This window comes from Arachis duranensis, chromosome 8 (assembly GCF_000817695.3).
Source record: "Arachis duranensis cultivar V14167 chromosome 8, aradu.V14167.gnm2.J7QH, whole genome shotgun sequence".
Lineage (NCBI taxonomy): Eukaryota > Viridiplantae > Streptophyta > Magnoliopsida > Fabales > Fabaceae > Arachis > Arachis duranensis.
Genome location: NC_029779.3, coordinates 40,593,930 through 40,606,959, shown reverse-complemented (window position 1 = coordinate 40,606,959; position 13,030 = coordinate 40,593,930). Strand labels below are relative to the sequence as shown.

Sequence of the window (13,030 nt, the reverse complement as noted above, 5' to 3'; positions counted from 1 at the left end):
ACTATATATATATATATATATGATTGGTATTATATATGTTATTGTTATTATTATTAATCAATTAATATCTTATTATTCTATATACACTTCTATTTTTATAATTGTTTTTACTCTTCATTGTTTTTTAAATTTACGAAATTAAATTTCTATTTATATTATTTTTTGTTTAAAAAATAGATCTAAATTAATTTAACTCTTTTTTTAATTACTTACAAAACTTTTCTCAAATTCTAAATATCCAACAATCTCAAATTTTAAACTCTCAAATTTCAAATTAAAACTTTACACTATCAAATACATTTTAAAGTCTAAATTTATAAAATCTTTTTAATTTCAATTTTTAAACTCCTTATAATAATCAATTTCCTATTTTCAACCACATTCAAAATTTACAACACTATATTTTTCATTTTCATCCATATTTTAACCTCTCTAATGGAAATATTACTCCAACATCCTTGTTTGTTTCCAACTCAATTCAGTGCATTGAGACATGACTTATCTGATGTCGATGGCTCTTCTAACCCAATCCCTTCAACCTCCATGTACAATCTAGTCTAAATTCGCAATATTTAGACTTTACCAAATCTCGTGAATTAGATGCTATCGAATTTAATGATGATGACATTGAAGATCTTAAGCAAGATAGTAGTCAACACTGACAATAGGAAGAGGATTAGATGTTGATCACTGTAACACCCTAACTATCAAAGCTTATGCTTCCGGTTGCGCAACTCTGATAGCTAACGGTGTTACGACGACTCTCAGAGTATTTAATACATAAATATGAGTCGGTTAAAACTTTAAATCGTATTACCGCTCCAAAAACACTTTTTGATATGTAACATACATCCATACCTACAATACAACTTACAATACTCACAAAGAATACTTATAAGTACTCATTATTAATTTACAAGTATTTTATATTAAAATCCTATCCCTCTTACAGAACTTACAAAATTAAAGGCGAGGGAAACATAAATACTAAAACAATCCAAAATATCATCTAAAGAGAAAGAAATAAGCCCTTCCGAACTTTGTCGTCCATAACTTGAAAAGAGAAAAGACTTGTAGGGGATTGAGAATATCGTCCTCGAAAGGGTTCTCATCAGTAGAGAGTTTTTGAGAATTACTATAATAAGATGCGTGAAAATAAAATCGTTACAGTAATTAATAACCTCCTTATGCATACTTTCAAAACCCAATGATTTACCATTAAAAATCTGCAATCTTTTTTGAAAGAGAAAACTGTTATTTCTTCAAAAATTCAAGGGCCTTAAAAAGGTTTTTCTTAGACAGCATGAATGACCAACTTACTTCAGGCATAGATTCATTAAATCTATGTTGAATCAGTTTAGTTTTTCATAGTTTTCTAAACCAGAAACATCAACCAAACATGGCCTTTGGCCCACCTCATGATCAACCACAGCCCTAGACCCAAACAATCCAAACAACAACCAATCACCACAATTCAACAGAATTTTAGTCGCAAACACAGGTAGAAAAGTTCAAGCACAAACAAACAATTACTTCAAGTAGAGCAGATAGCAATTAAACATAATTAATCACATAGGCAAACCAATTACAACATGCACACCCAACCAATGTCACATAGATGCATATGATGAACGCCTGTCCTAGTGCTTGATGAGTCTCATCTGTCGGTTATAAAATCAACCCGATAAGTCCTAGTAGTTAACCATTGGACTGTCTCTCTATCGTGCATCCCCAACTCGAGTTATTCACGATCATAATCATAATCACACAACAACCACACTGGTATTTATCCACGGGGGCGAGCTCATCCGGAACTTTCACAGTGTCCAACCACACTTACGACATAGGATTAGCAGAGTATCGAGTCTCAACCTGGAGCACGTGATGGCTAGCCACTGCTTTTACCCATGAAAATCGTATCTCAGATAATTGAAAGTGCAACAATCACTTTATCAACTCAAAAATATCCATATTCATACTTAGCCATCCGGCTCATAACATAACAGCACTTCCACCATCCAATATCATCAAACCCAAAATCATCATTCAAGCTCTAAATCACTTTTTCTCAGTTTACTTTACTTTGAAATCAAAAATCAATTCTTTTCAGCCTTAACTCTAAAATCCCTATTCCTCAAATCATTTTAGGCTTATAAACCATTTTTCCTCAAACGTAAATTCCCCTTTTTAAAACATGGTTACTGAGTACGTGGTGGCTAGTCACTTCTCCTCCAACGTAAATTTCTCTTTTTAAAATAAGGCCATTCTCCACAACATCTTTCCAAACATTTCAAAAATCACACCAAATCAAAAGCCATCTTTACGAGATTCAAAATCATTCATTCTAAAACATGATTTAGTAACAAAAGTTTCTCAGCAGAATCTCAAGTCTTTAGGAAAGAATAACATAACTCATTTTCTTAAATTCGTTTAAAATCCATAAAAGCTTAATTTTCTTGATTTGGATAAATAAAAATAAGAATAGAATTTAAGCCAAATGTCAGATAAACGTTGAATGAAATTTTAGAACTAAAGTATCCAAGTAAACCTATCAAATGGGTAGTTGTATTTAACGGTAAATGGTATGATCCTGCAAGATCTTGTGTCACTTGCATTCATAAAGACTATAAAATTATGGAGGTGAACCATGATGATAGGAAGTACGAGCAATATGATCCCTTCATACTCACATGTAATGCTCGTCAGATTTACTACATGCGCGATACTTCAATAGGACTAGATTTAATTGGAGAGTTGTAATTGTGCAAACCAAGGGGCCGGGCATGGTTGAATCTCCTGATGACGAGGTGCAAGATGAACTATTCCAAAATCAAGACTTAAAACCCCGTCAAAAATGTACATGATGATGAGAATGATGATAAATCTACATTTCAATAGTCTAATCCATCCAAATAAAAGTAATGTATTTAATAATTTTTGTGTATAAAATAATGAGGGATCACGTGAAAATGTGTTGCCTCATTATTTTGTTATTATATCAACAACTGTTGGAGCATCTAACTAGAGATCACAGTCAGTTAGTCACAATTAGAAAATGCAACATTTACATACTAGAAAAATTAAAACCTAATTAGAGAAACAATGAGAATCACAAAAATAATATCCTATCATATAGTATCAAAATCATAGAGTAACCCATGCATAGATTCATATATACTACAACAGAAACATGTAGCAACCAGTGGTGGTTAGGAAACTTCTTTTTTCTTTTTTTTTTAACGATTACTAAACCACCTCCAAAACATGTGTCATCAAGTTATTTTGCAACGTTTTAGAGAACAGTTGGTATAACCACCATAGAATATCTTGTGGTCATTTCATGGTTGCCAAAAGCGTCGCACAAATTACTCTTTTACAACGGTCTTAACCTGTTGCTATTCGCTTTTTGTGATAGTTACAAAACGCCTTCAAAAGGTGAAATTGCTAGGGTTTTAGCTACACTATCATTGTCATTTTTGTTTGGATTTTATTCACCATTTAGATTATACATTAAAATTTGCTAAGAGAAACATATCATATATGTATACAACTATACAAGGCATGAGAAAGTGTTTATGTACTAAGAGAAACGTATCATGCATACAAACTATACAAGCCATAAATTAAGAAAGTGTTTCTGAGAAGGTGATGGAATTATATTTGGGTTGCATTTGAACAATGTCTTTTGAAACATAGAAAAGTAGATACAATTTTATGTGGTTGTAAAGACAATAATAAAAGTACAATTTTTCTATCTCAAAACTCATATCTCTTATTTTTTTGTCTCAGTTCTTCTTTTTCCAAACGAAAAATCGAAAATATACATATGCAATTTTAAAGTACATGTGCTAGAACACGAATTGCATCTTTGATGTGTAGCCAAGTTCATTAAGATAACTTGTCATTGTGTTATTCATGGGTTGTGGACCGCACATCAGTATCTACAAAATATAATAATACTTAAATGAACAAGTTATTATAAATTATGAGTAGCCAATACAAGTCAATAATGTTAAAAAAAATGGGGAAAAAAAAGAAAGGAGAAGAATGAAAATCCATTCTTATTTGGAAATGCTTTTTTGACAATTATTTTAATTTATATTTGACTTAGAAAATTTCCATGTAAAGTATTTGGGTACGTTTTCACGAGTTAATGTCCAACAATAAATTTTAAAAGTATGTATCATAATTTTGAGAATTAGATGGAATCGATTGATTTAACCAAAAATCGGTGACTATATTAAGTAGTTTCAGGTAAAAAATCAATTTTCAATGAACCAGTCAAAAAATCAATTAATTGATCGAATTAGTGTGTTTTTTAATAATTAACGGATTAAAAATAATAAAATTAAAAAATTAAAAAATTATATATTCTATACATAAATATATTATTTTATTATATCAGTTTAATTTCATTTAAATTTCAGTTGAACTTTTAAATTTTTGAATTTTTGACTCTACCAATTCAATAATGACCTCGATTTTTAAAATTTTGATTTGCATAGGGGTTATAAAGTAACTTATTACAAACTTTATTCGATGTTTCAAAACTTTTTGAGTAATGTTGCAAATTACATGTCTAATTTATAAACATAGCCATGTGAGTCCATGCAAAGAAGGGTTTTTTTACCTAAATACACATCTAAAAAATATTAATTCCTAAAATGCGCATGGTTAGAAATTTTTTTGAAAATGCCTATTGCTATTTCTTAACCTGTGTCCGTGAAATAGATTTAAACTCCATTTCACTGAAAGTGCCTACGAATCAGCAATCCATGTTAGGGCCAGCTCCCACAAAATGGCTATCTCATTTTCACGGTGGCAACAGCAAAATGGAAAGAAGAACCTTGGGCAGGCAAGCGTGAAATAGGTGTACTGCCGAGTAGGGCTGGAAGTGAGCCGAGCTGAGCCGAGCTAGACAAAGCTTAAGCTCGGCTCACAAAAATTGAGCTTGGCTCACGGCTCGACTCATTAACAATCGAGCTTATTTCTTAAGCTCAAGTTCGGCTCATCGAAAGCTCACGAGCTGACTCGAGCTCACGAGCTAGCTCAAATAATAGAAACATAAATACATAATTTATAATTCTATATCAATAAATTATAACTTATATATTTTAAAAAATATTTAAAAAGATCAATTTTATATATTGTTATCTATCAATAAATTATAATTTTTTTATTTATGTCCTACATCAAAATTATATGTAAAAAATAAATATGATATATATATAATATTAAAAATATAGATTAAATGCATATAGGATATGTGTATTAATAATTAATATATAAATAATCGAGTCAGTTCACGAGCTAATGAGCTGAGCTTATCCAAGCTCAAACTCGACTCATTTAATTTATGAGCTCAATTCCAAGCTCAAGATTGGCTCACTAACTCACGAGCTTAGCTTATCGAGCTATTAATGAGTCGAGCTCGAGCTAGCTCGTGAGTTGGCTTGACTCACTTCCAGCCCTACTGCCGAGTTGAGACTCCATGTCTCATTGATAGCAATACTTATGGAGATTTGTCTTTGTTAAAATTTAAATGTGACAACTTTATTTATTGGTATTATATTCATTCATGAAGTCAAAACAATATGATCAACGTTGTTATCTGTTAATATTTCACATTTTATGACATGATTTTTAAGTTTTCAAATATATATATAGACTTATTTATTTATAAAAACTATTAGATTAATTAATATTCCTTAGTAATATTATTAAAATACTATTGTTGAGTATTAATTTGTGTGAAAAAAATTATAATAACTTTGGTATTTCACGGGCACAGGCCAACAAATAGCAATGCGCATTTTCAGAAAAATTTCCAACCATACACATTTTGGGAATTAATATTTTTTAGATGCGCATTTAGGTAAAAAGGCCTGCAAAGAAGCCTTGTGAGTTGGGTCTCCTACAATAGAACCCACATGAGTAACTCTTCACATGAGATCGAGGGCATGTGATGATGTGAAGTTATACAAGTTGTGGAGTTGAGCCCCCCGAAAGTGATCCTTTAAATTGAATTTGTATTAAAATAGTTTTTAAAATTTTAATTACGCTAATTACTTTTAAAAATTGGCAAAAATATGCTATATTAGCCTCTTACAGTGTGATCAATCACTTGATGAAAAAATGATGAAAAAATGATGAAGAACTAATAATAGCATATTTTGTCAATTCTAAAAATATAATTGGTGCAATTAAAATTTTGAAGAGTATTTTAATACATACAATTTATTTGAAGAACCGTTTTAGAACTTAACTCCGAGTTGTGCTTGTAAGTCATGTAATTATATATTATCTAAAAGATTTTGCAACGTTGAATAAAAGTCTATATATAATTTATTTCACACAACTCCTTGCATTATTTGGTAAATTTTAGAAACTAGTTGTCAAAAATGCATTTCCATTCTTCGTTGCCGCGCTAACTATAAGTTAAATTAAATGTGAATTTATATATCAATAACCTGGATATCTCTTGCTGGTGCAGGACAATGGGTTTGAATCATATCCTTAGTTATATACCCAACGCCACCATTCCACTCATTAGGGGGCTGTCAAGTGTTGGAAAAAATCAAATATTTTAATTTTGTTTTTTATTTATTACTCACTATATTCTTGTTTTAATTTTAAAGGCCGCTCAATTTTTAATATTCATATATATTTATTTTGAAAAGATATTTTCATGTGAAGATGATATTATAAATTATTAAATTTGATATGTTTGATTAATAATCATCATAAAATAATAATTTCTATTGAATATTAGCGTTTTAAGTGGAGAAACCAACCTTATTAAGAACATAATAGACATTGAATTGACTTGGATATTTGCTGGCAAAATTATCTAGTTCTTCCTGCAGTACCAAATAACATAACAGATATCATTCACCAGGGTTCGTTAAAGCAAATCCAATACCCTTTCATCAAATTGAAACGAATGATATTACATAAAAGCTTACAAAATCAGTTATGAACAACCTAGTCCCACAATATTAATAAGAATATATAAATTAAATAAAGTCACATCTATAATAAATTTAAAAAATAATATAAAAGAAACAAGTATATTTTAGGTTTTTTGAAAAAACTAACTACAAAATTATTAAATTTTGTCAGAAGATATGTGTTAGATATATTTAGGGTTTAAACAGTAATAGACTCGTATTGAAGGTATAAATATAGAAAACTTTATTATTATCCAATTCTCACAATTGCATTAACTACATAAACAACGTAATCCCATCTGATCCAACATTATATCTATAATTACAACTCTAATCCAAAACCTTTTAATTAAAAAACCTTTTATTTATGTATGTTTTAAACAACAATTTATAATAATTAATAAATATTAAATAAAATAAATGCTAATTTTTTTATTATTATCAAATATTTCTGTAAGTTGATATATATATGTTAATTAACCAATATAAATGGAAACATAATCATTCTTTTCTAAAGATATGTTAAACACACACAGTAATTAAGGAAAGATGTATTAACCAGTTACCTTTAATAGAATATCGTCCACCGTCACATTGGCATATAAAAGGGAAATCTTTGTTTTATCCTTGGGGTTTTCTAGAATGGCCCTTGTGATCTAAGACAAAACAAAGTTAATAAAAAGGCCTTTTAATTAATAATAGTAATTGAACATATCAAAGTCACAAAGTGTCTATACACGAGTTTGCATTACAAGGATCAATGACCTCACTTTTAAATTGTATCTTTGTTAAGAGCAGTTAATAGTAAAAAAGATTGAATAATTAAGTACATGTAATTTTACTCCGTTTTCATTTTATTAATTGATAAGTTTTTAATCAAGTCCTTAAAGCATAAACTTCTTATTTTCATCCATCGCTAAAAACGTCAACATAACAATATTAAATGGAATCTTTATAAATATCTATATTACGAATCCCACATTTTTTAAAGATAAGATCAATATATATTTAGTATATATATGTGAGATATTTTTTATCCTATAAATTAATTTTTAAAATTGAGTTGTGTTTATTCAATTTTAATTTTAGTATAATATCAGAATATTAAGTATAAATTTTTTTATTTTCTAAGCTAATTTTTTAAATTGAATTTGGCTTACTTAATTAATTTTATTTTTAATAGTTAGACTTTTAATTTTTCTAGTACCTCACTCGATAAAAAATAAAAAAGGTTAATGTTTGCACCCATTTTTTTATATGTATCTTTATAATATTCTTTTAAAATAATATAAAAGATAAACCTTTTGTCTTATCTTATTTTTTATCAATCACGTTTAATACTAAATAAAAATGAAAGAGATATATGCAAAAGTAATGCATATTTCAATTTTCATAAAAAAAATAATATATGTACCTGAAACATTGGGGTGATGCCTGTACCTCCAGCAATCATTCCAAATGCCCGAACTTGACCAGGCTTGTAACTGAAGCGCCCCTACATGCTCGTGGTTATGTCCATTAATTAATAAACTTCACCTCCATTTTTAATTATATTGAAAATTATTTATATTATATGTTCATCCAAAATCGAAAGTGATTTTATATGCTGTTGAGACTTCAAATTGGCTTAATGCTTATTACTAAACGCACTATTCGTATTCATAGGTTCATTTTTAGGCTCAACAATTTCTTTTTCTGTTTTTCATATATAAATTTTGTATAGAATGGAATTTACCTTTTAAATTTCGTTCTTCTGTAGTCTGTTCTCTATTTTTGCAGGTACACAATCTATGATGTGTTTTTAGTTATGTTTTTTAAAAGAGTAATATTAGGGAGTTAATTTTCTTTCGGTTAAAATTACCTTATTTAACGCGTTTTATTATTGAGACAGAATCTTTTTTTTTCTTTGTAAATATATAAGTTTGGAACAAGAATTTAACAAAAGATTTTTTTTAGCACTATTTATTATTTGATAATGTTAGAGACTCAAATTAGATGTAAAAGTTTAGAGAACAAACTGTATATAAGTCATACATAGTTTTGAAATAAATTGTGTATTATTTCCATAAATTTGAATTTTGGATAATAAGGGAATTGAATATATAGTACCTTGGGGCCCTTCACAGCCAACTTGTCTCCAACTTTCATTTGTCTAAAATGGTGGGACATCTTTCCATTTGGGTACATCTGCTTGCATTTCATGGTCATCTTTATTAATAAATAACACAAGCAAGCAAAGTTCGTGAAAACGTATCAAGTTGAAAAAGAAGGATCCACGCACATATATCCTTTTGCATAACAAAAGAACCATTTAATTTCTGCAACTCTTCCAAATAACTTCCAACAATTTATCAATGCTCCTAGTGTTTGTTTTCACTTAGTTAACTTTTAAAGTGGACTCTTAGATTAACTGTATTTATTAAAATAATTATTAAATTAAATTTTAATTGTATTAGTTATGTCTTTAAAATTAGGAAAAAAGAGATTAATATAATATATTTTTATTAATTTTAAAAAAATAATTAATACGATTAGAATTTGAAAAATTATTTTAATAAAGACAATTAATGTGAGAGAATATTTTAGGATGGGTTTAGTTTGTGTTTTTATTTTTAGTATTTTTTGTTTTTTGAATTTTATAAAAAAAATAAAATAGTAAAATCAATAAAATTTTATTTTCTATTTTTACCTCTTATTTTCATTTTTTCTTTCACAAAATCTAAAAATAAAAAATACTAAAAATAAAAATAAAAAATAAAAATATAAACCAAACACACCCTTAAAATTTAACACCCTTTTCATTCATTACACTGTCTGTCCGTACGAGATATCATGTAATGAGTTTATGAGAGAAGAGTTGCTAATTTGAGTTTATAGTTATAGAAAAATCGATTGAATAATTGGTCCACAGAAATCTTACCTTAACAACTAATTCAAAGTAACCAACATCCGAATCCAACGTGATTGGAGTGTATGATTTCATAACCTCCGCTCCGCTGCTATCTCTTCCCCTGGGTTTTAACATTCAGTATGTGTATATAATATCTTAGAATCATGTTAAATAACCAATACTTTCGTGACTAACATTTGGTTAACTTAAAGAGGAAAAAAAAAAAATCAAGTATACTACTACTCTATCTCCTTCATAGTAATTATTAATTATTACAAAAATATTATTTATACATCTACGAGTATATAATTAAATAAATTCTTAAAAAATTGTGTCGGATGTTTTCATTTAAAAAAAAATTATTATGTAAAGGTTCTTTAATTTTATAAAAGTAAAATATATAAATCGTTTTTCACACTTTTATGATCTATTTATCTAAATAAAAATAATAGATTTGACTAAAATAGAGACTTATATGTCTTATTTTTATAAAATTCAGTGATTCTAATGTAATAAAAAAATTTTGTGAACGAAAACGTTTTGAAGTGAAATTTTTTGAAAACCTATTAAGTATATTGTCAATATTTAGTGACTAATTTAAATTGTTGATTTTAAGGTACATCTAACAAAAATAAATTGAAGAAAACATTTTATAGGTATGACAAAAGTTCCTGGAACAAGTTAACTAAAATATGAAGCTAAAGCAAGATGAGTGACATTGATATTGTTATAGAAACCTGGCAAGAATATTTTTTCCGACTGGAAGGCCCAACACCGATGTAGGAGTTGGAAGGGCGAATTTGAACCTTGCTGCGTTGTGGCTGAGTTGGGTCTTCTTTATAAGTTCAAATTCTTTGAAGTTGTTGGGGTCCAGGCATTCTAGAAGAAAACAAATGCAAATATAGAACTCTCACTTTACTCAAATTTTTAAACAATTGGAAGTATTATTGTATTATTTTTAAATAATAATAATAATAATCTGAAAGAGGCGCAAGAGAAATATAGTTAGGTGTTGAGGGTTTTACATAGATTTAATTTCTATGTTCAGAAAAGAAAAAATCTTTAAAAAATGAATGAAATAAATCACCAACTTTGTTGTTAGCTAAAAGTATTATAAATTGATAAGATTTTTAGATAATTTATAAATTCGTAGGATTTCTCACCTATGAGCTAATTTTTTAGGTTGAATTAAATTTATTTAATTTAAATTCTAATATAGTAGCAGAGTCTATCTGATTTAATATTATTGGACTATTTATTTATAAATATTTATGTTTTAAATAATTATTCCTAAGCTCATAACTTTTAAATATAAAATTTTTAGATAATTTATAAATTATAAGTAATTTTTTCGGATTGAGATGGATTTGTCTAATATCAATTTTAATAAAAAGAAAGAAACTTGTTTAAATTAAAGACTTAACAGTAAAAATAAAATCTAGATGAAATAGTAACATACTTTTGGGAACTTTGGTTAACCGATGATAAAAATAAGCAGCGGTGAGGCCAACGGCGACAAGAGCAACCGCACCACCTAGTAGCTCCGGGTGCAGGTTCTCAGCAAAGTAACGAAGATGCCTCAAATCGAATTTGGTAAAACGAAATGACATTTTGAGTAATGGTAGTTCCAACATTTTGCAAGAGAATTGGGAAATGATTAACAGCTTAATTTATACATGTGTGTATGTGCATATATATGCGCCAGTTATAAAATTATATATCATCGTCAAGAAACAACCTTTTATTATGTTCATAAATGATTGGTTCTTTTCTTCTCTCTTTGTATGCTTGCATTGTTCTCAACAAAAATGAAGCAAAGAATATCCCCAAACTTGTTTCGGAGGACATAATGTTCTGTACTTTTATTACGGATGCTTCAGCAACAAGCACATGACCAAAAATTAAAATCCTTACATAATCATTTGGTTAAACATATCAAATTATTTAATAATTTTAATTAATAATTTTATATCAAGATTTTAATAATAATAATAATAATAATAATAATAAATTATTATTATTATTATTATTAATTAATTAATTAATTAATTAATTAGTTGATTAGACTATATACATGTTATATGAAATCTCCGTCCAAGTTTGAAGTCGATCCATCTGTGAAAGAATGCAGATGAGTCGGAATACCATGATTGGTTGGGTGCGTGTGGGGTATTATTGCTGAATTGATGAAATTTAGACAAACAATCGAGAAGTTTAAACTTTAAATAAATAGGTGTGTGGTTGTTTAATATAAACTTTTTTGTAAACAACTTGGCTAGATAATCAACAAAAATTTAGTTAATAATAAATTAATAAATATTTTTAAATGGTATTTTATATTAATTAATTCTTATTAATTAATAATTATTTAAATTTTATTTTTTTAAAAATATAAAATTATTAATTATTAATTATAATAGTTTAAAATTGATTAATTAAAAATTATTTATTATTTTTTTTGTAAAATATGAATAATTATGTCGGCTAATAAGTTTATATATATCTTCCGTTAATGATTGTTATAACTAGATTTCAGTATTGGATAGGACAGATGTTGGTAAAATTCTGTGTTCTTGTTTGATATTAACGATTATGGAATTTCTGTTTTAATTTTTGGTACTAACATTCTCTTTTAAATAGTGGAACGAGTTTTAAAAGAATGATTTTTTAACCAATAATATTTTATGTACATTAAATATTATTATTTTAAGATAGTATTAACTTCTAATAATTTACACTTATATTTAAAAATATTTATAAATATAAAATATATAATTTATATTTATATTTATTAAAATTTATATATAAATTTAACACAATTTACATCTATATTTATCAGAATTTATACGTATAAATTAATAAAATTTACAATAATACTCCATCTCTATACGTAAACATTCTTCCTCCTCTTCTCTTTTTCAACGTTAATGATTTGCATTGTAATTTTTGGATCTGCAATTTTTGCTGTTCGTCATTCTTCTTTTTTCTTTTCTTTTGTTCATTGTTCTTCTTTGTTACTCATCCTTCTTCTTCTTATTATTCTTCGTTTTCTTTTTCGATTTTGTGGATTTATCTTCTTTGTTTTCAGATTTTAACATTCTATCAAAACAATGAATGATTCAACTTCAAATTAGTTGATGAGAGCGTTTTAGATTATTCTTCTGAAACGAATCAAGCGGACGAAGTTTGG

General features: G+C 27.5%; 1 protein-coding gene across 1 annotated transcript; it reads right to left on the bottom strand.

Annotated features, from left to right (window-relative positions):
- Positions 1–3,653: 3,653 nt before the first annotated feature.
- LOC107462724 (NADH--cytochrome b5 reductase 1) lies at positions 3,654–11,515 on the bottom strand. The gene is made up of 9 exons (XM_016081351.3): positions 11,300–11,515; positions 10,578–10,719; positions 9,871–9,961; positions 9,060–9,137; positions 8,365–8,445; positions 7,517–7,606; positions 6,795–6,860; positions 6,471–6,557; positions 3,654–3,941 (listed from the first exon to the last, which is right to left on the bottom strand). The coding sequence occupies exons 1-9, from the start codon at positions 11,472–11,474 to the stop codon at positions 3,849–3,851; spliced, it is 903 nt and encodes a 300-aa protein (XP_015936837.1). The 5' UTR covers positions 11,475–11,515; the 3' UTR covers positions 3,654–3,848.
- Positions 11,516–13,030: the final 1,515 nt, after the last annotated feature.

What these genes read in the sequence shown, in the direction of transcription:
- LOC107462724 (XM_016081351.3), bottom strand. Translation starts at nt 11,474, where the DNA reads ATGTTGGAACTACCATTACTCAAAATGTCATTTCGTTTTACCAAATTC. An exon ending in TGGACGATATTCTATTAAAG is followed by an intron (nt 6,861 to 7,516) that starts GTAACTGGTTAA and finishes TTGGTACTGCAG; the next exon opens with GAAGAACTAGATAATTTTGC. An exon ending in CACCAGCAAGAGATATCCAG is followed by an intron (nt 3,942 to 6,470) that starts GTTATTGATATA and finishes TATATTTTGTAG; the next exon opens with ATACTGATGTGCGGTCCACA.